Consider the following 21,145-nt stretch of genomic DNA (forward strand, 5'->3'; position numbering starts at 1 on the left):
ACTGGCACGACAAAGTACATAGACAATGTTCTGGTCCTATTCTCGTGAGTAGCAACTGTGGTCTTAAAAGCTTGCGAGTGGCCATCTAAGATATAATGATTGGTCTCTTCCTGTCCAGAGCAAAGGACAATGAAGAAAACCAAAGACTTAAGGGAGAAATTAGTCCAAAGGATCAATGGACCACCTGAACTGCAGCTTACATGGCCCCGAGACCAGAAGTACTAGATGATGCCTGGCTACCATTACCAACTGCTCTGCCTGGGATCACAACAGAGGGTCCTGGACAGAGTGGGACAGAGCTGTAGAACAAAAACCAAATTCACAAAAAAAGACCAGATTCACTGGTCTGACAGACACGGGAGGAGCCCCCAAGACTATGGCCCCAAGACACCCTTCTGGTCTGGAGCCGAAGCCATTCCTGAAGACCATGTAGACAAGCACATAAGACAAATAACGGCACCCTAGAGGAATGCATTCCTTAGAACAATGAATTATAAGACATCAAAATGACATTATCCACCAAAAAACAAAGATTAGAAAGCAAATTGTTGTTAGGTGCCATCAAGTCAGTTCTGACTCACAACAGAATGAAACACTGCAGGGTCCTTTGCCATCCCCACAATCGTTGTTATGCTTGAGCCCATTGTTGCAGCCACTGTGTCAGTCCATCTCATTGAAAGCCTTCCTCTTTTTCACTGACCCTCTACTTTACCAAGCATGATGTCCTTCTCCAGGGACTGATGCCTCCTGATAACATGTCCAAAGTATGTGAGATGTAGTCCCACCATCCTTGCTTCTAAGGAACATTCTGGTTGTACTTCTTCCAAGACAGATTCGTTCGTTCTTTTGGCAGTCCATAGTATATTCAATATTCTTCGCCAACACCGCAATTCGAAGGTGTCAATTCTTCGGTTTTCCTTATTCATCATCCAGCTTTCGCATTTATATGAGGCGACTGAAAATACCATGGCTTGTATCAGGCGCACCTTAGTCTTCAAGGTAACATCTTTGCTTTTTAACACTTTAAAGGGGTCTTTTGCAGCAGATTTCCCCAATGCAATGCGTCCTTTGATTTCTTGACTGCTGCTTCGATGGGTGCTGATTGTGGATCCAAGTAAAATGGAGAAGCCAGGAGGGGGTTGAAAAGCAGGACAAAAGAAAATGGGGGACCCAAGGTGGAAATGGGAAGCGTCTTGACACATCGTGGGGAATGAAACCAAGGTCATGAAACACTTTATGTACAAAATATCAAAGGGGGAACTAATTTGCTTTATAAACTTTCACCTAATGCGCAATCAAAACAAAACAAAACAGAAAGTAGCAAATGTTGGCGAGGATGCAGGGAAACTGGAACCCCCATCCACTGCTGGTGGGAATGCAAAATGGTGCAGCCATTGTGGAAAACAGTGTGGCGGTTCCTTGAAAAACTAAAAATACAACTACCACGTGACCTAGCGATTCCACTCCTGGGAATATACCCAAAGCTTGAAAGCAGAGACTCAGAAAGAGACTTACGAACCAGTGTTCGTTGCAGCAGCATTCGCAATAGTCAGAAGGTGGAAACAACCTAAACGCCCATCAGCAGATGAAAGGATAAACCAGATGTGACACATACATACATGGAATACTGCTCGGGCAGTAGGAGAAATGACGTCTTCATACATGCTACAGTATGGACGGATCTTGAAGGCATTATGCTGAGTGAAACAAACCAATCACAAAAGGCAAAATATAAAAATGTAAGAAAAGGCAAATGTACAGAGACCAGAGTTTATTAGTGGTTACCAGGGGTGGGAGAGAGTAGGGGAAAGGGGGCTTAGTGGTGATGTAAAATTTACATTGATTAAGGGTAGGGTTGCAGAGTCAATTATTGTAATTGCTGTCAATAAGTTGTACACTCGTAAAAAGCTGAACTGGTGAAAGTTGTGTGATAGATACATTTACAACGATGACAAAAAATGCATACAGGTATATGTATGTGTGTATATATATTATATATACATATACATTATGGGATTTGGTTCTTTGGCTTGGAGATTTATGGTCACGGTTTCATGGGGCATCACAGATAACTGGCCTACTAACGTGTTTAGTGCTTCTGTTCTACTTCCTAGTTTGTTGTGTAGTGTCTGGAGTCTTAAAAGTTTGCAAACGGCCATCCAAGGCACAACAATTGGTCTCTATTCACCTGGAACAACAGCGGAAGACCAAGAGTTAGGAACAGAAGGAGAATATGGAATGTGTGGCTGGTTGCCTTTGTGAACAACTGCCTCCTTTGCCATGAGACCAGAAGAACTGGATGGTGCCCAGCTACCATTACTGAACATTTTGATCAAAGATCCCATAGAAGAATCCTGACCAAAAGGGGGAAAATGTAGAACAGAATTTAAAAGACTCCAGACTTCCTGGAGCCAGAGAGGCTGGGTGATCCTCTGGAACTGTGACCTGAGATGTTCTTTAAAACTTAAACCAAAAATATCCCCTGAAGTCTTCTTAAAACCAAACAATAGGTTAACCAGTAAAAAAGCTCTGTCTTGAGCATTATGCTGTTTTAAGAACTATCTACGTATCTGGGATCCAACTGACAACAGCAACTGGAAAGATCAGATAGGAAACTTAGGGGGCAGTCAGTTTACGTTAATGGGGAAGGAACAACTCAGAAAAGGAGGTGAGAACGATTACACAACTTGAAGAACATAATCAGTGTCACCAAATTGTACATGTAGAAACTGCTGAATCGGTGTGTATTTTGCTGTGTACATTCTCAACAACAAAATAAATAAAAATTAAAAAAAAAAAAAAGACCTTCTCAATTGTTTCTGCTGCTAAAAGCTTGTTCAGGTTGTATCTTCCTTGTATGGTGATTTGAGTCTTGGTTTCTTATCTCCAGTCTTTTCCTTGTCCTAATCCATTAGAAATATTACCATTTTCAGAATGGTGGCTGGTATGACAGTATTCTTCTCTAATACATCCAGCAGCACATAGTTTCCCACTGCACCAAATTTCTGACTGTGAGTTTTAAAGCTTTAAAATAGGACCCCATTCGACATGTGGTACTCAACACCATTACTCCTTCGCCTGTCTCTTCCATCCGACTGGCAGACTCTGGTCCACTTGACTTTGGGTAACAGGTTTAAGTTTTCTGACCCTTAGTTTTCTCACTTACCAAACATGCTTTATAGTATCACACTTCCATCTCATGGAACACCTCTGTGGGCTGCTTCATGTCCTGCTGGCACCACCACTTATCCTCGCTATCTCCATGGAGACCAGTTCCCAACAGGCTTCAAGTTGGCTGTGCCACCTGACAGACCTTGCCTTGGGCAGTACTGTATGTCCCCTGCTCCCTGCCCAGGAACTTCTCTGACCCCAAACTGGCATTACTCTCTCAAGCACAACCCAGAAGTAAGGGAAAGCTAATGCCCATGAGAACATTCTTTCTTGCCCCAGGAGGACAGTTCTGAGACATAATCCACAGGGCTCCTGGGAAGGCCTTGGGGATGTTTACAAACTGCCATAGTGGTGGCCACATCTTTGAACTGGCTTTCCCTTCTTCCTTATTTCACTCGCCTTGTCTTCCATTGCGGCTCCCTGGGATCACTTCCTAAACAAACTTGCTGCATGCATGCCTTTGTCTCAGGCTCTGCTTTGGGGAAACCTGAGCTAAGGCAGTGTGAGCAGCAAATGAAAGTTTTTTAAAAAAAAAAAAAAGGCAAAGCCTTTTACAAGTGTAAATTGCTATCACTATATTTGCCATAGGTTTTTTTTTTTTTTTTAATCTCAGTTGATTCTGATACACAAGACCTTATAATATTTAAATATTTGATGCATTTTCTTTGTTCCTTGACTTGCAGATATCTGTATAGGTCATCCTAAAGTGTCGTGAGCCAGAGCTCTAATAGATATTGGGGTAAATATACATGTACTTTAAGAGTCCTCTAAAAAACACGAATGTGTAAAATGTGACATATTTTGCCGTACAAAATGCAAACAGATTTATAGAACGTTACTATACCAGTGTCATTAAAACACCACATATTTAAAATGGTTGCTATTGATAAAAAAAATAGCCATTTTATCAGTAGTAAATGATGGAAACATTTTGAGGGGAAAAATGTATTTCCTTTTTAGATTTTCAAGTGATGGTAAGGGATGTATATAAAAAGAACAAGTGGGTGTATATGATAAACATCCCTTAATTAGATAACAAAAAGTGATATATACACCCACTTTTCTCTTATCGACATGGTTAGGTTTCAAAGACCATGTCATTATGCGCAAATAGGTGTTAGGTGAAAATGGAGGATGACCACATCAGATTCCAAAATGGAGGATGACTACATCATTCCATAACTGCAAATTACACCATTCCATAACTGCCAAACCCAGCTAACTGGACACATAACCTTAACTATCACTCTCACCTGGCACCCTGGCATTTGTTACTGCCAGATGTACAATGTTAATGCACAAAATAGTTGGATAGTAGATTTGTTACTATTGTCAAAAATGTGAAAGGTCAGAAAATGAGACAGCCAATAAGTGAATAGTAGTTGCAGTTACACTCATAACTAAAAGCAAAGAAGGTATGATTTTATGGGGTACGGATACACTTATGTGCTGAAATTATTTTAAATTTTATTTGTCATAAGCGGAGGGGACAAACTAATACACTATCAATCAATGCCTGAAACTCTACTGCTTATCAAGTCAAGTTTATAGTGGTCAACAAGTACAATTTCAGTCTTTAAACCACTGAAGACAGGAAAGACGCTATCTACACATAGTATCAGATAACAGGATCACTCATAATTATTAATAGGAAAAAAGTAAAAAGGACAGGGTTATGGATTGAATTGTGTCCCCCAAAAATGTGTGTCAACTAGGCTAGGTCATAATTCCCAGTTTTGTGTGGCTGTCCTCCATTTTGTGATCTGATGTGATTATCCTATGTGTTGTAAATCCTAACCTCTATGATGTTAACGAGGCAGGATTAGAGACAGTTATGTTAATGAGGCAGGACACACTCTACAGGATTAGGCTGTTTTTGAGTGTATCTTTTTTGAGATATAAAGCGAGCAGAGAGGAGAGGGACCTCCTACCACCAAGAAAGAAGAGCCGGAAATGGAGCGCGCGTCCTTTGGACCCAGGGTTCCTGCTCTGAGAAGCTCCTAGACCAGGGGAAGATTGATGACAAGGACCTTCCACCCCAGAGCCAACAGAGAAAGGCTTCTCCTGGAGCTGGCACCCTGAATTCGGACTTCTAGCCTCCTAAACTATGAGAGGATAAATTTCTGTTTGTTAAAGCCATCCACTTGTGGTATTTCTGTTACAGCAGCACTAGATGACCAAGACAGACAGTAAGAACAAATTCGTCACAGGAGGTGCTTCAAAGATCCTGTGCCAGGAGGGTTCTACATAGTTACAATGAATGAAGACATGTTTGTTTATTAAATTCATCACCACATTTTTTTCTCATTATTATTATTTTTTTTTATGGCATGTGTTTTCAGCACTGGGATGCATGATTACTAACTGAGTGTGTTTAAACTTCTGGTTGGTAACATGGACTGTGAGAAATATGAGCTGGAACACAGTTCACCAATGAGGCGAGTGGCACCTTGGCACCGTCCTTCTGTGGCATGACGGTATTTACCTGAGAACCAGGTAGATAATTTATCTATCGCTGGCACCTTTTCATTAGGTTACATGGAGATCTCTGGTTTTCCAAATACAACACAGAAAAACCAAAACAAACCCATCAGGGGTCCCTAACTACCACACTGCAAAGTCATAATTATGCTTGCAAGCCTTACCTCACAGAAATGAAGGGAAAAAAAAAAATGCAAAAGTTTACAAAACCAACACATCCAGGAAGTATCATCTAATAGAGTGCTCAACCTACACAACAATGAGGCTCCAACTCTGGTCTGCTGAGCTTCAGACATTTCAAAAGGAACTCACCTTGGGGCAAAATGCATTAGACTGGAATAATGTTTTACCTCTGAGGTCCAGAGGCGTCAACAGTGGCTGGTGTACAGTTTATGCCAATGGCAATGAAACGGTTAAGGGAAGTTATATCAACCACCTAGAAAATCTGTGCCTGCAGGGCCATGCTTCCCTCCTCCAGGACTTAGATTCCTTCTGGATCCCCCATGGTGTAGGCACTGAATGTGGAAACAAGTGCCAAGGTTACAGAGAGGCCCGATGGAGGGCAAGTACCTCTGATACGGGATTCTCTAGGCTACACAAATTCACGTAGAGCATAAATACAAAAAGAAGGTGTTAAAACATTGTCCCCAGCTCCTGGGCCATCCACACACTATCTCCAGCCTACAGGCAATACCTCTACCCCAGCCTCCTACAAGTGTTTCCAGATGATGGTTCGCCCAAGACACACACTTCCTGGTCCTTTCCACTTCAATCTCAGCAGCTCTCGTTAAATACTGGTGAGGAAGCAACTGCTTAGGCAGCAAAATTCCTAGGTTAACAATGAAAAACCTCTACAAGGAAGGAGAAGAAAGCCTAGTTTCTCCCTGGATTCCTCAAAAGGTGTTCCAGAGTTTCTTCATAAAAGGGAACCAAGAACATTAGGTTAAAAGCCTACAAAACAGAACATACCCAGATTTAATAATCTTGGATTCAAGTTTTCAAATTAATCATAAGAGCAAATGTTTTTCTTGTTGTTACTAGGATGTGGAATGGCTACAAATAAAAATCCAGTATCCCAAGCAAACAAGAACAAAAACTTATGGTATTATTAAAAAGAAAAAAAAATCAACAATACAAAGTGTTTTTGGTATCAAAATGCAGCATAAAACACATTGACTATTCTTGATGAGGGCTTATGATGGGAGAGGGGGTATAACCCCAGGAGATGGAAAGAACTCAACGTAAAAGGAAGAACGGACAAAGATGTACACATATGAAGCACCATGAGTGGTCTCGTGTGAACAGGAGTCAGGTTCACATCAGGACCAGGCTAAGGAGATACAGGGAACAGACTATGAAGGTGAGCATGTCACCCAGATAAGTAACCTGGACTTGATCCTACAGACAAAGGGGCAAGAGCTCACTGCGAGCTGCAGAGTGATCCGGTGTGCATTTAGAGCCACGATTCTGATGGCGGGATGGGAGTGCGGCGCTCCAGAAGAGAGGACGGCAGAAGCTGAGTGGGAAGAAGGGGTCAAGTCAGGAGGGATCAGCCAACCAAACCAGCTGCCACGGAGCACCCATGGTGGCCCCATGTGTGTCACAGCAGACTGAGCCCAGCGGGCTTTCCGAGGCTGAGTTCTCAGGAGATTGCGAGGACTTTTTTCTGAGGCACTGCGGGATGTACCTGAACCTTCAAACTTTTGATTGGCAGCTGAGTGCATGGACCGTCTGCACACACAGGGTTGCTGAGGTTTTGGGGATGGGCAGGTATGGAGGAAAAAATAGTCACAGTGTTGCAATGTTTTGATTTCCCATGGAAATGTTAGAGTAAAATGTTTCCAAAGAAATAAAGTATTTGCTAACTTAGTAGGAAAATTTGGTCATTCAGATGAACAAAAACTAATTAGTTGAAAAGAAATCAGGGCATTGAGCTTTATTTAAATAGAAACAGAAATGATCTATTAAATAAAAATCATCTGCTAACCAGCATCTACAGCTGGGAAGGAAGCAACGTCAAAATCTTTAAGTTGTGAATAATTTTTACATGCTGTCTATGTTTTCCTCTCCCCAGCCAAACTCAAGATTACTTTTCTTTTGGTGGAAGAACTAATGAGGATAATTTAATCCTGGTGAGAAGGAAGATAAGACAAACACTGTAATGTATACTCAATCTGCCATAGTTGCCTCGAAAATGGACTTGTCTTTTCCTTCAAATTTGATTGTTGAAAATGTTGGGAAGTAATAAAAAACTGCTGGGACACAATTTACATTAAAATACACATAAAACAACCCAAACCCACTGCCAGTGGAGTCGATTCTGACTCATAGCAATCCTATAGGACAGAGCAGAACTGCCCTATAGGGTTTCCAAGGAGCAGCTGGTGGATCCAAACTGGCAACCTTTTGGTTAGCAGCCAAGCTCTTAACCACTGTGCCACCAGGGCTCCATGCATATATATAAAACAAAACAAAACAAAACAAAAAAACTGTTGCTGTCGAGTGGCTTCTGACTCACAGCAACCCTACAGAACAGAACTGCCCCACAGGGTTTCCAAAGCTGTAAATCTTTACGGAAGCAGGCTGCCACATCTTTCTGCTGTGGAATGGCTGTTGGGTTCCAACAACTGACCTCTTCGTTAGCGGCTGAACACTTAACCACTATGCCACCAGTGCTGCTATATCTATATGGATATATCTAATATACAATGTTAAAATATTTTATTCTGGTTACCTTAAGCTTCAATGTGTTGCCAAGTTTTAAAGACTACTAGGGTACAATTTTTTTTTTTTTAACAAATCATAATAATACTGAGCATAGCCTTACAGTGTAATTAAATTTGTTAACTCATTTGGATTCTAAGAACAGGGCAAGAGTTCAAGGGCCCATGCCGTAAATGAAGGGTGCCTAGGCCATTCATCTAAGGAGGCAGTGCTAATGCACACTTGCCCTTTCAAACTTGTGCAGGAAGATCTTTGCAGAGGAACTGGCACCCACAAGCCACAATCACTGCAAAGTTACCTTCAAATATGAAGGCAATGTCAAACTTTCCTGGACAACATAAATATGTGCAGCCACACTTGAGAAATTAGAAAGACCATATCCCCTCTCCTGGGAGGTTCAAGTGTCTTGGAACTGTTTTGACAAAATCAGCCAAGTGCAAATGACAAGGATGGGAAACCTTTGCCAAAGAAGGGGAGAGTGTGAAGCTGCATATGGGAGGGACAGCAGTAGGATCACTGGGAAAATTTCTTTGTTTCTGGGTTTCAGTCACAGACAGTGAAAAAAAAGAGAGATATTAAACAGAAAGGCACTCCAGGGCAATAAACTAGAAACAAAACAAAACAAAACAAAAAACCTACTTCATCAGGGTCAAGAGACAAGGGAATTTCAAGGTGCTTTTCCATCAATGTGGGTCAGCCAAAGGGGCTTCATTGTGGGCTTCTACTCCCTGATGTGCAGTGATGTACTAAAAGGACACATTAAATGGGAGAGTTTCATTTAGGAGTGTTCCTTATATTATGAACATCCAGAGTCTTTCTATCTCTACAAGTTACTACTTATCTTTGGAAAAAAAACAGATTCTTTTGCCATGATGCTTCCAGAAGATAAAATCAGCACTGAGGATTGCTAATTCCAGGCTTTTCTGTCTGTGAAAAGCACCCCCCCCCTCCTGTTTTTAATGGAGTGGTAGGAAGCTGATTGCTTTTCGAGGCATTGTCAGCCTCAGAAATCACAGGGCATGCTCGAGCTCATTTTGCCATATGTCACTGTTGGGTGTTAAAGGCACTACGGAGTGGCCTCTGGGTTGAACTATCCTTTTGCTTACAGGTACACCAGCCATCAGCCAATGCCCACGCCTATTCTAATGCTAGGCACCTAGAATCAGTATAAAGCCATCAACACAGTAGTGGAGACATTCTGAGTAACCAATAAATAGTAACTACCATTTTTTTTTTTTTTACCATTAGTGTTCCTACTGTTTCTGGGGCTAAACATACCACCCTTTGTTCTTGTGGCTGCTGTTAGACACCCCGAGTTGCCTCCCGACTCACGGCAGCCACACCTACAACAGAAAGAAACACTGCTGGCACCTGCGACATCACCGTGATTGCTAACGGATCAGTCCGTTGTTGATCCGTAGGGTTTTTGTTGGCTGATTTTTGGAAACAGATTGCCAGGTCTTTCTTCCTAGTCTTAGCCTGGAAGCTCTGCTGAAACCTGTTCAGCATCATAGCAACACACAAGCCTCCAGTGACGGGTGGTAGCTGAAAGGGTACCAAACTACCACAATCACACATTTCTCTTAAAACCTCAATTTCACTGCTTTAAGGGTAAGAATGCAAATCTTTTTTAAATCAACACAAACTATCTAGTACTTCATTATTTCTTTTTCTGTTCCATTTTCTTCACAAAAACTTTAATTAGTTAGCAATTGGGTCAGTATCAAACAGAATTTTGCTTTATTTGAATGGTATATGCCTTCCAAACTGTGTATATTGTATGTATACATACTCCAAAGCACACGACACATGTATAAATATGTTATATATATGTGTACACACACACGTGTATAAATGTTATATATACGTGTATACACACACAGAGCCCATGTACACATATGCCTTCCAAGCCCTGTATATTGTATATATACATATTCCAGAGCACACATGTATAAATGTTATATGTATGTGTATACAGACACACACGCACACACACACACACAGACACACAGCCCATATACCTATACTTTGTCATCCTGAAAAGCTAAAAAGTAGTGACTTAAAAAGCATTTTACATTCTACTGTTTTCAAATTAGAAAACTACATGGCAAAAAAGTTAAAAATTTGTATTTTTTTAAAATTGGGTCTTTTATATCTTCTAAAGTTCTTAAGTCTTAATTTTAAATTAGAACCTGACTTTTAAAATTTCAAATTATAAACATTCCTCTCATGTCTGTCTCTTGATGGTTTAACTACATTTGACCCAGTAGCTCTAGAAAGGCAAAAAAAAAAAAAGATTCATTTTCCTCCGGTTACATGATCTAGAGTGACAAAAGACAGAATAATTTCTATTAGGTCTTAAATACTGGTATCAGTAAGAGGATTGAGACTTATTATTTATGCTGGTTTGTAAATTATTATTTCAGAGTAAAGATTTAAACCAAACTCCAGCCTGAGTATATGTTTATAGTACCAAACTTTCCAGAGTAAATCTTTCTAAACATTTTCTGTGCTGGGTGTTAGGAGGAGCTAAGACAACCCGTCTGGGTGGCTGATACAGCTCTAACTTTAACCTCAAAAGTTCTATTATTCCCATGGTGATAAGAGAGAGGGAGAGAAGGCAAGAAATTACAAGCTGCTATCTACAGATTCTTTAAAATGGTGTACGTCCCTTGTAAAAGTTACATCTTAAAAAGAAAAGGCAGGGAGGCGTGAGGAAAGAATAAAGTATAAAAGAAAGAACACAGCCATTACAAAGGCTTGAGCTAGTTGGCACCGGAGTTTCTGGGTGGCAGAAACAGTTATGCTCTCAACTGCTAACTGAAAGATGGTGGTTTGAGTCCATCCAGACATACCTCAGAAGACAGGCCTGATGATCTACCTCCAAAAAATCAGCCACCGAAAACCCAGCGGAGCAGAGCTGTACACAGGGGTTGCCAGGAGTTGAAACTGACTCGATGGCAGCAGGTAGTTACCACTAGCTCTGATAAGTGATTGATAAGAGTATCAGGATCTTCAAATTTTGTGAAGAGTTTGCAAGAGATGTTAGTTGGACTTCCAACTAACAGTATTTTTTGTTGTTTTGTTTTTAATACTGGTCTAATCTAATTTGATTCATACGGAGAAGTAAACGTTTTAATGATAAGATTTTTATAAATTATCAAAGCTTTAGTAATTCTTATGTTTCAAGTTGATCTGTCCAATAATCAAGGGAGAACCATCACCAGGGAGTGGCCATTAAATATCAAGACAACTAGTGTGGAGGGGGCCCTGGTGGTGCAATAGTTAAGAGCTTGGCTACTAACCAAAAGGTCAGCAGTTCGAATCCACCAGCTGCTCCTTAGAAACCCAATGGAGCAGTTCTACTCTATCCTGTCGGGTCGCTATGAGTTGAAATTAACTTGATGGCAACAGGTTTGGTTTTTTTGGTTTTAGTGTGGAGGGAGATGGGAAGCAGACAGGGGTAAACTCAGGGTTCAGCACTAGTAACAAGACTAGGCAGCACCAGCCATAGGACACAACTCGTGAACTGCACCAGCAAAGAAGCACCTGAACTTCAAGGGAGAAACTCCACCCTTCCCATTCTGTTTTTTCATTCTTCAAGGCACAAGTATAGATTTACTTAATGGTTAACATTTTAAGAAGAGTTATGTTTGACAACTGAAGTTGAATGGTTTCTCTGTAGAGAATTACAAGTTTTAAAGAACGGTACTATATAAGCAGTTTTACAACAAGCTTTTAATTATTCAATTTAATAAAATTTTTTTTGATTTACACTATGTGGAAAATGAATAAAAATATGGTTTCTGTCGTCATGAGCTTACAGTTTAGAACAATGAATGGAATCGTGGCTCTTATTATTAGATCCTTCCGAAAAACAAAGAAGAAAGGAAATTAAGGTTTTAAGTACCTAAAGCTATGCACACACAATGACTTTGAAAACATGTTTTAATTAGATCTTAAAACACTCCTCTGTCCAAACAGTAAACCTATTTTATATATGAGGAAGGATGGAGCCAAGGCAAGATTAAAAGTTTGCTATGCCTGATGTACAAAATGAAGAAATTGTGAAAAATGCATACATGTGAGGAAAAACTTAAGAGGTCTAATGTGTGATAAATTCAGTAAGAGGGACGTGGATCAGTTTTGGAAAAGGTGCTTGTTTCCTTACACCCTATTTCAGGGAACCTAACAGAGTCTCTCCGTATGTTAAGAAATGGAAAATCTAGAATGTGGCAGAAGTCAGTAAAATTCTTAGTACCAAACTTTCATTTCCTGTATAACAAGGACTGAGCTGAGGTTGGCGGAATGGACACAACACAGTAAAACCCCCAGTGGTCCCTCCTGCTGCGTCCCACCACCATCTTCCCGTCACTGAACCGCGGTCTATCCATCTCCTTGTCACAGTGTGGACTTCCGGAGCGATGCAACAAACAGGGAGCAGGTTTTCTCTCACCTACACATGATGTTACCAGTCTGCCAGACTTGGAGTTAACCTAAAAGAAAACTACATTTTACTGCTAGTGAAAAACAAAAAAAAAGCAAGATTTTAAAACTAGGGCAAGACAAAGAACTTCAAATAGATTTTTTAAAAGACAAGGAAAAGATGACAAATATTTAGGAATAAAGTTTCTGATCATTGGACTAATAGCTGTCTTTTGAACATTTCTTCCTTCCTAGCTGGAGAGTTACATCCAGGACAACATGAAAAAGGAAATGGTGGAGATACAGCAGAACGCAGTCCAGAACCAGACAGCTGTGATGATAGAAATAGGAACAAACCTACTGAATCAGACAGCAGAGCAGACTCGGAAATTGACTGACGTGGAAGCCCAAGTAAGTATTGAAATATGGAACACATAGCAGCTCAGCCAGCCAGAGACTAGCACTAAATTGTGCTGTATAATTACTTTACAAAATAAGATACAGTTTCTTAATTAAAATATACAGTTGCCGTTGAGTTGACTCCGACTCATGGTAAAATCGTACGTGTCACAACAGCACCGTGCTCCGCAGCGTTTTCAGTGTTGGTCTTCAGGAAGGAGCTCACCAGGCCTTTCTTCCAGGCTGTCTCTGGTGGCCCCGATCTGCCAACCTTTTGGTTAGCAGCCAAGCACACTAACCATTTGCACCAGGAATTCCAATTAATATGCAGTTCCCATAACATAATACAATATAAATATTCCTCAGCCTAACTGCTGTTCAGCACCAGGTATTAACAGACTGAATTACCTGCCTGATTCAACTTAAGGCTTTGCTGAGCAGTCACCGACTGGATGAAACAGGTTTACATTCAAATATGGAAAATCCTGATTAGAAGTGAGGTTCTTCTATTCTGTCAGAACGAGAGAACCCTAAACTGGACAAACTCCTGACTTGGCTAATTTAGTCACCTGCAGATGGATGCCTCGAGGCCCTGTCCAGCTATATGATCCTTGTCAGAAAAGTGATATAAAAAACATTGCGATTACTCCCTGGGTCAGTATCTGAACCTGACCTCCATCGTCCTCTGCTCCCCCCGCCCTCAAATTGTAGTCATTGTATAACCCTTAGGGTTTAAAGTGGGAGATCAGATTAACACTTCCTCTGAGAAAGGACCAACATAAAAGGCTTGGGTCTAATTAATATGTAGGCCAAATCATTGTCTCTATGTGACCAGGTTAAGGCATTCACTAACGACATAGAGACAGCAAGAAAACAATGATTCTTTCAAGGACACACCATCTTTGGCAACGGTTCTGACTTAAAACACTTAAATGTGGTACCACATCCTGGATAACCATTAACACGGAGGATGTGAGTAATCAATTCTTCCTGCTGTGAGGCAGCCACACGCTAAAGAACTCGTCTTTAAAGCTGTTTGGATGCGAAGGGAAAAGTGATGCAGGAGATGTTCTGTATCAGAAGGGTATACAAAGAAAGTCATCTTCCACTTTATGTTGACATTATATTGTTTCCTAATTGATTCATATGGTTTTTAAATAGGAAAAAGAAAAATGAAAGGCTAAAGGAGTCAATCAAAACTAGGAAATATCAGGCTAAGGCAGAAAAAAATTGAGTTATATTTTTAAACAATGGAAGCATGTGAATTCTAATCACTTTGTTTTAATTTACTGAAAAACAAATATGAGAACAGCATTTTTTTGAGCAGAGGGAAACTCATCCATTCATGAAGAATGTTGACAGTTTAAATATGACTATTTTATCGTCCCATTTGCCTCACTGTGGAAAAGAAATGGTAAAACGTGAAAGAACTAAAAATAACACATTATCTGACACAAACACTGTCTAGACTATAAACACTTCCCAAAACAAAGGCATGGTGAAAAAAATTCATACACTCTGACGGGACACAGGACATCGGGCCCTTTCTGAAAAGGTAAAATATGCCAAAATAAGATAATTGGGTAAATGAATATGTTTTCTCATAATTCAGGTAACTTAAGAGGAAGTCGTATCTAATAAAAAATGACCAATAAGGATTTCATTGTGTAACTTTTAGGTATTAAATCAGACAACGAGGCTTGAGCTTCAGCTTCTCGAACACTCCCTCTCTACAAACAAGCTGGAAAAGCAGATTTTGGATCAGACCAGTGAAATAAACAAACTGCAAGACAAGAACAGGTAATAAAAGTACAAAATAATAATAATAATAATGCAAAGCTGTACACTTTCCAGATGTGAAAACCTGTTTCACAGGATTATTATTTATAAGCACAGCTTCCCAAAGTGCTGACTTTCTTAATGTAGTTTAGAAAGCTGTGACAGAGGAGTACGGAGGGAATTTAGGAGAAAATGTCAAAATGGTACAGACCTTCTAAAATAGTCCTTGATTTTATTTTTCATTCTCTGTCCCCTTAAAGACTTTTTTTTTAACAGGGATTCCCCCAATATTACGCCAATTCAGTAAAATATACTGCCGGTGCTTGAAGTAAAAAGAACCACTGGCCTGGGCATTTCAGTATTAACTTGACCAAGTTTCTTTGTTTTGGGGTCTTAGTTTTTTCTGATGCAAAATTATCTCCAGTAGGTAAAATGCACTTAGAGTGTAAAGCCATATACAACCGAAATCAATTTTCATTACACAACACTTAACTCTTAAAATATATGATGAAGTAAAAATACAAAGTTAATAGTACATAATATTTTATCAATATTTAAATACATTATATATAAAAAATAAAAATAAAGAAACAATAATTATCAGCGATAGGTAAGGATAGTTTTATAGGTTAATTCCAGTCTGAACATCTGAGGACAAGTCTATGCACACACATGCTGAACGACTCAGCTTATTTCCTTATTTTTAATGAGAACGTGTACACAGGATGTATAGAGTGGTCAAAATAACAATACACTCTATTTCACGATTTAAATAATTATTCTTAATGGAAAAATGCTAAATGTATTGTCTTGTAATCATTCTCCACTGTAAATTAAGAATAAGCTGAAATAATTCTTTATCTCTTTAGGTACCAAGTTTAACTCAACTATTGTATTGATCTAGTGTTCTGCAAAACAAATAGATTTTTTTATCCAAATATTTTTCTTTAATGTTTTAAATTTCTCTTCTGCAAAGTAATAAATAAAGGCTTGAAAGAGACAACTGAGATATAACAATCTCTTGAATACCATCTGTACTCTTCAATATGTTACAGTGACGTTGGGAACATATGGGGGTGCTTTTGTCTTACTTGTGTAACAATAATGTCTTTGAGAATCCTAGGATATGTCCGGGATTTAGTATGCTACGAGGCCCCAGTCATCAGTTAAATGTATCGATTATATTACCCAAATACTGTCTTTGTAAATATTTGCCAAATGATACTGACTTTCCCTAAAAAAGCGTACATCTTATTCATGCATTCAGACACACCACTTAATACTTATCCTCACTACGAGCAAACTTTGCTATACAGTAAGTATTTTTAAAATGTTAGCTATTCCGTAAGCTTCTTTGAAATGCAATCAACAATTTTCAGTACATTTTTCAGTCATCCCTAAATTTGGTGACATTTCTTTAAATATCAAAACTTCACAACATACAAAATAGTGATTTTAACACAACATACAAAATAGTGATTTTAACACAACATATAAAATACTGATTTTAACACAACATATAAAATACTGATCTTAACCACTGTGACTTGCTATTTTCTCGCCATTCTTGCTGCTCCATCGCTTCAATCCTTTATATTTTTTCCCAGTTTAATGTACGTCGGTCAATGATGTATTTTTCCATTTTTTCTCAATTCTAATCTAGGAAACCCTGGTGGCGTAGTGGTTAAGTGCTACGGCTGCCAACCGAAGGGTCAGCAGTTCGAATTCACCAGGCGCTCCTTGGAAACTCTGTGGGGCAGTTCTACCCTGTCCTGTAGGGTCGCTATGAGTCGGAATTGACTCGACGGCACCGGTGGTGTGGTGGTGGAATCTAGTTTTGGGTAAAATTAAATTTAAATATCAAAATATTTTTTCCATAAAATCATCCTGTCAAAGATATCTAACAAACTAAAATTTTATGTAACTGACAAAGCAGCGCTCAGCCAATTAGACAGCAGAAATGTAAATCATGCTAGATGTACAAAAAGAGCCTGTGAGTGACCTGTCCACAGACACACACGGTACAGCCTGTAACAAGTTTACTCCTGTCCACAGACACTCGAGATGCAGCCTGTAACAAGTTTACACCTGTCCACAGACATACACAGTACAGCCTGTAACAAGTTTACACCTGTCCACAGACACACAAGGTACAGCCTGTAACAAGTTTACACCTGTCCACAGACACACAAGGTGCAGCCTGTAACAAGTTTACACCTGTTCACAGGCACACAAGGTACAGCCTGTAACAAGTTTACACCTGTCCACAGACACACAAGGTGCAGCCTGTAACGAGTTTACACCTGTCCACAGACACACACAGTACAGCCTGTAACAAGTTTACACCTGTGCACAGACATACAAGGTACAGCCTGTAACAAGTTTGCACCTGTCCACAGACACACAAGGTACAGCCTGTAACAAGTTTACACCTGTCCACAGACACACAAGGTACAGCCTGTAACAAGTTTACACCTGTGCACAGACATACAAGGTACAGCCTGTAACAAGTTTGCACCTGTCCACAGACACACACAGTACAGCCTGTAACAAGTTTACACCTGTGCACAGACATACAAGGTACAGCCTGTAACAAGTTTGCACCTGTCCACAGACACACAAGGTACAGCCTGTAACAAGTTTACACCTGTCCACAGACACACAAGGTGCAGCCTGTAACAAGTTTACACCTGTCCACAGGCATACAAGGTGCAGGCTGTAACAAGTTTACACCTGTCCACAGGCACACAAGGTACAGCCTGTAACAAGTTTACACCTGTCCAAAGACACACAAGGTGCAGCCTGTAACGAGTTTACACCTGTCCACAGACACACACAGTACAGCCTGTAACAAGTTTACACCTGTGCACAGACATACAAGGTACAGCCTGTAACAAGTTTGCACCTGTCCACAGACACACAAGGTACAGCCTGTAACAAGTTTACACCTGTCCACAGACACACAAGGTACAGCCTGTAACAAGTTTACACCTGTCCACAGACATACAAGGTACAGCCTGTAACAAGTTTACACCTGTCCACAGACACTCAAGATGCAGCCTGTAACAAGTTTACACCTGTCCACAGACACACAAGGTACAGCCTGTAACAAGTTTACACCTGTCCACAGACACACAAGGTGCAGCCTGTAACAAGTTTACACCTGTCCCCAGGCACACAAGGTACAGCCTGTAACAAGTTTACACCTGTCCACAGGCATACAAGGTGCAGGCTGTAACAAGTTTACACCTGTCCACAGGCACACAAGGTACAGCCTGTAACAAGTTTACACCTGTCCACAGGCATACAAGGTGCAGGCTGTAACAAGTTTACACCTGTCCACAGGCACACAAGGTACAGCCTGTAACAAGTTTACACCTGTCCACAGACACACAAGGTATAGCCCGTAACGAGTTTACACCTGTCCACAGACACACACAGTACAGCCTGTAACAAGTTTACACCTGTGCACAGACGCACAAGGTACAGCCTGTAACAAGTTTACACCTGTCCACAGACACACAAGGTGCAGCCCGTAACAAATTTACACCTGTCCACAGACATACAAGGTGCAGCCTGTAACAAGTTTACACCTGCTACAAGAGTAATCTTTTATTTGCTGCAGAAACCACATTTTCTTTTGTCACAAATATGAAACAAAATATGACAATAGTAAGGCTTTTTCATCAACATCTGTAAATAACTGATAAAGAAAACTGTCATGATAATTTTACATCTTTCAATGAGTTCCACGTCATGGGTGTGTAGGTGCTTTGCGTTTTGACTGGCCTAAGATTTTATTTGCAGGAACATCATTACACAAACGTGCAAATGATTTGTACGTCTGATAAATCATATTTTAAAAAACCTTCATTATATAGAAGTGCAATTGTTTTCTTCATGAAATAGATTCAAGTGAAGTCAAAGCACTTATGAGGGTTGACATTTTTCTCAGAACTGCCTCTGAAACATTTTTAAATTCACCAAATGAAGGTAAAAACTAATATGTGTTTTTTTCATCTTATCATTCTTTTTTTTTTTTCCTAAAAATAAACAATTAATTTAAGGGCTATTTATCCCAGTTCAATTAAATTGTTATTGTTGTTATGGCCTTGAAAGTTGTTACATTTGATACCACCCCTTTCTGAAGAGACACAATGAAAAGTTATAAGAGAAGCATGGTTCCAGTCTCGATGTTTCTGCTGAGATAGGATAATATTTCCCCACAGTTCTTAACTAACCACGATTTATGTGAACATAAATTTAAACTGTAAATTTACAAATTTAAAATCTGTAAATCTAAAATTATGGTGATGATGAAATTATCACACATCAGGAAATCAAATAATATGCTATTGAGCAAAAAACTAAACTATCTTTTTCTAGCAAATATAGCAACTCCCTCTTTCTGGGTCAAACACAGCAAAGACTGTGAAGACGGTGCGGGACCGTGCAGTGTTTTGTTCTGTTGTACATCGGGTCACCGTGAGTCGGAACTGGCACTACAGCACCTGCCGACAACAACACGACTAGCGAATGTCTGCATTCTCCACGCGTGGTCCACTCCCTTCTCCCACAGCTTGTCACTGTTGGCCATGATATCTGGTGCAACGTGCAAGGTTCTTGCTATAAATCTATACTGTATTCTGACCTGTTTTATTCCATTTATTTAATTTCATTTCATTAAAAAAAAATGCTGGTTGTAACTCGCTCAATTGATTTCACAAGCTACTAATGGATCCCAACCCACATTTTGAAAAATGCTGCTCTAGAATATGACCCCGAAGACTCTTTATAGCTTTAAAAAGCAACGATCTGTGGCCATTTACATAGTACTACGTAGTACTACTGTTTGAGGTGGAATACCTGGGTGGCCCAAACAATTGGGAGCCCTGGTGGCATAGTGGTTAAGTGCTATGGCTGCTAACCAAAAGGTCAGCAGTTCAAATCTGCCAGGCATTACTTGGAAACTCTATGGGGCAGTTTTACTCTGTCCTATAGGATCGCTATGAGTCGGAATTGACTCGACGGCAATGGGTTTGGTTTTTTTTTTTTTTTTTTTACTGTTTGAGGCAGAATACCTGGGTGGCCCAAACAATTAAATGCTCAACTACTAGCTGAAAGGTTCTGGGTCTGAACCCACCCAGAGGTACCTCGGAAGACAGGCTGGGTGATCTGTCTGCAAAAGGCCGTAGCCTTGAAAACCCTATGGAGCAGTTCTACCCTGCACACATCGGGTCTCCATGATTCAGGTAACTAAAAACAACAACTGCACAAATGCAGCTATACTGGCACGGCCTTGGGAGAAAGAAACTAAGGGATTTTCTAGTTTGTCTGCTTGCTTGTTTATATCTACCCTTTGGTGTTTAACTCTCATTCACAGCCTGGACTGTGTGATCACCACACCTATTTTCTATGCTTCTCTCATAGATGATTAAAAAAAAAAAAAAGACAATTACAAAATAAACTTCAACAACATCATTTTGTAGGCAGTACAGATTGATGCTTAAAAAATTCCTCATACGTTTATGTTAATTCTGTAGGTTAAGCATTACAGGAGAATTTCCTTAATTGTACTGCCTATACAATAATGGTACTAGAAATGATTCTGGGTAGAAAACAGAAAAATCTTTATGCACTTATTTTTAAGTTACCCTCTTCTTGTTATAAATGATCTTGACTTTTTACTTAATTCAAGTGAATTCTTTTAAAATAAATTAGTCACCCAGGAAAATATTAAGAAATAATAAAGCTAAAAATGAATACTATCAAACTAATAAAATTTGAATGCAAATGACCATATTATTTATTGATTTGATATATTGATAATACATTTATTGTCATATGCTGATTTATAAAGACTAAGGGCTGAGATAAATTTAAGAGTGGCAAGTGCATTTTTAATAATAATTATTAATATGCATTGCTATTGCTTATATGCAAGGCCTAAATGGATAGTCAGTTCCTTGGCTGGTTAATGTTTTTTGCAGGGTTAAAGATTCAGACAACGTCACTGCCGGGAAAAAAAAAAATAAATAAATAAGGCATAATAGATGTACAGATTATTTGAACTAGAAGGGAATTCAGAGACCATCTAATTTAATCCCTTTATTTTAAATAGATATGTACCCGAGACCCAGAAAGGCCGAATGCCCTTCGCAAGGTA

At 39.7% G+C, this 21,145-nt stretch overlaps 2 protein-coding genes across 13 annotated transcripts in view; one reads left to right on the top strand and one right to left on the bottom strand.

Moving 5' to 3' along the window:
• Positions 1 to 21,145, bottom strand: part of MCPH1 (microcephalin 1) — a 331,342-nt gene that overhangs the window by 145,980 nt on the left and 164,217 nt on the right. The window contains exon 13 of one of the 12 annotated variants that reach the window (XM_064294943.1): positions 3,872 to 12,872. The exons of the other annotated variants lie outside the window; for them this stretch is intronic. Coding sequence (XP_064151013.1) covers positions 12,645 to 12,872 — 228 coding nt within the window. The 3' untranslated portion in view covers positions 3,872 to 12,644. Of the gene's footprint in view, positions 1 to 3,871; positions 12,873 to 21,145 lie in introns of those variants that run through there. 12 annotated transcript variants of the gene reach the window in all.
• The window catches only part of ANGPT2 (angiopoietin 2), a 62,594-nt gene that overhangs the window by 23,812 nt on the left and 17,637 nt on the right, over positions 1 to 21,145 (top strand). The window contains exons 2-3 of the mRNA XM_010591867.3: positions 13,057 to 13,212; positions 14,879 to 15,000. Coding sequence (XP_010590169.1) covers positions 13,057 to 13,212; positions 14,879 to 15,000 — 278 coding nt within the window. The remainder of the gene's footprint in view (positions 1 to 13,056; positions 13,213 to 14,878; positions 15,001 to 21,145) is intronic.

Source organism: Loxodonta africana, chromosome 12, assembly GCF_030014295.1.
Source record: "Loxodonta africana isolate mLoxAfr1 chromosome 12, mLoxAfr1.hap2, whole genome shotgun sequence".
NCBI classification, from domain to species: Eukaryota; Metazoa; Chordata; class Mammalia; order Proboscidea; family Elephantidae; genus Loxodonta; species Loxodonta africana.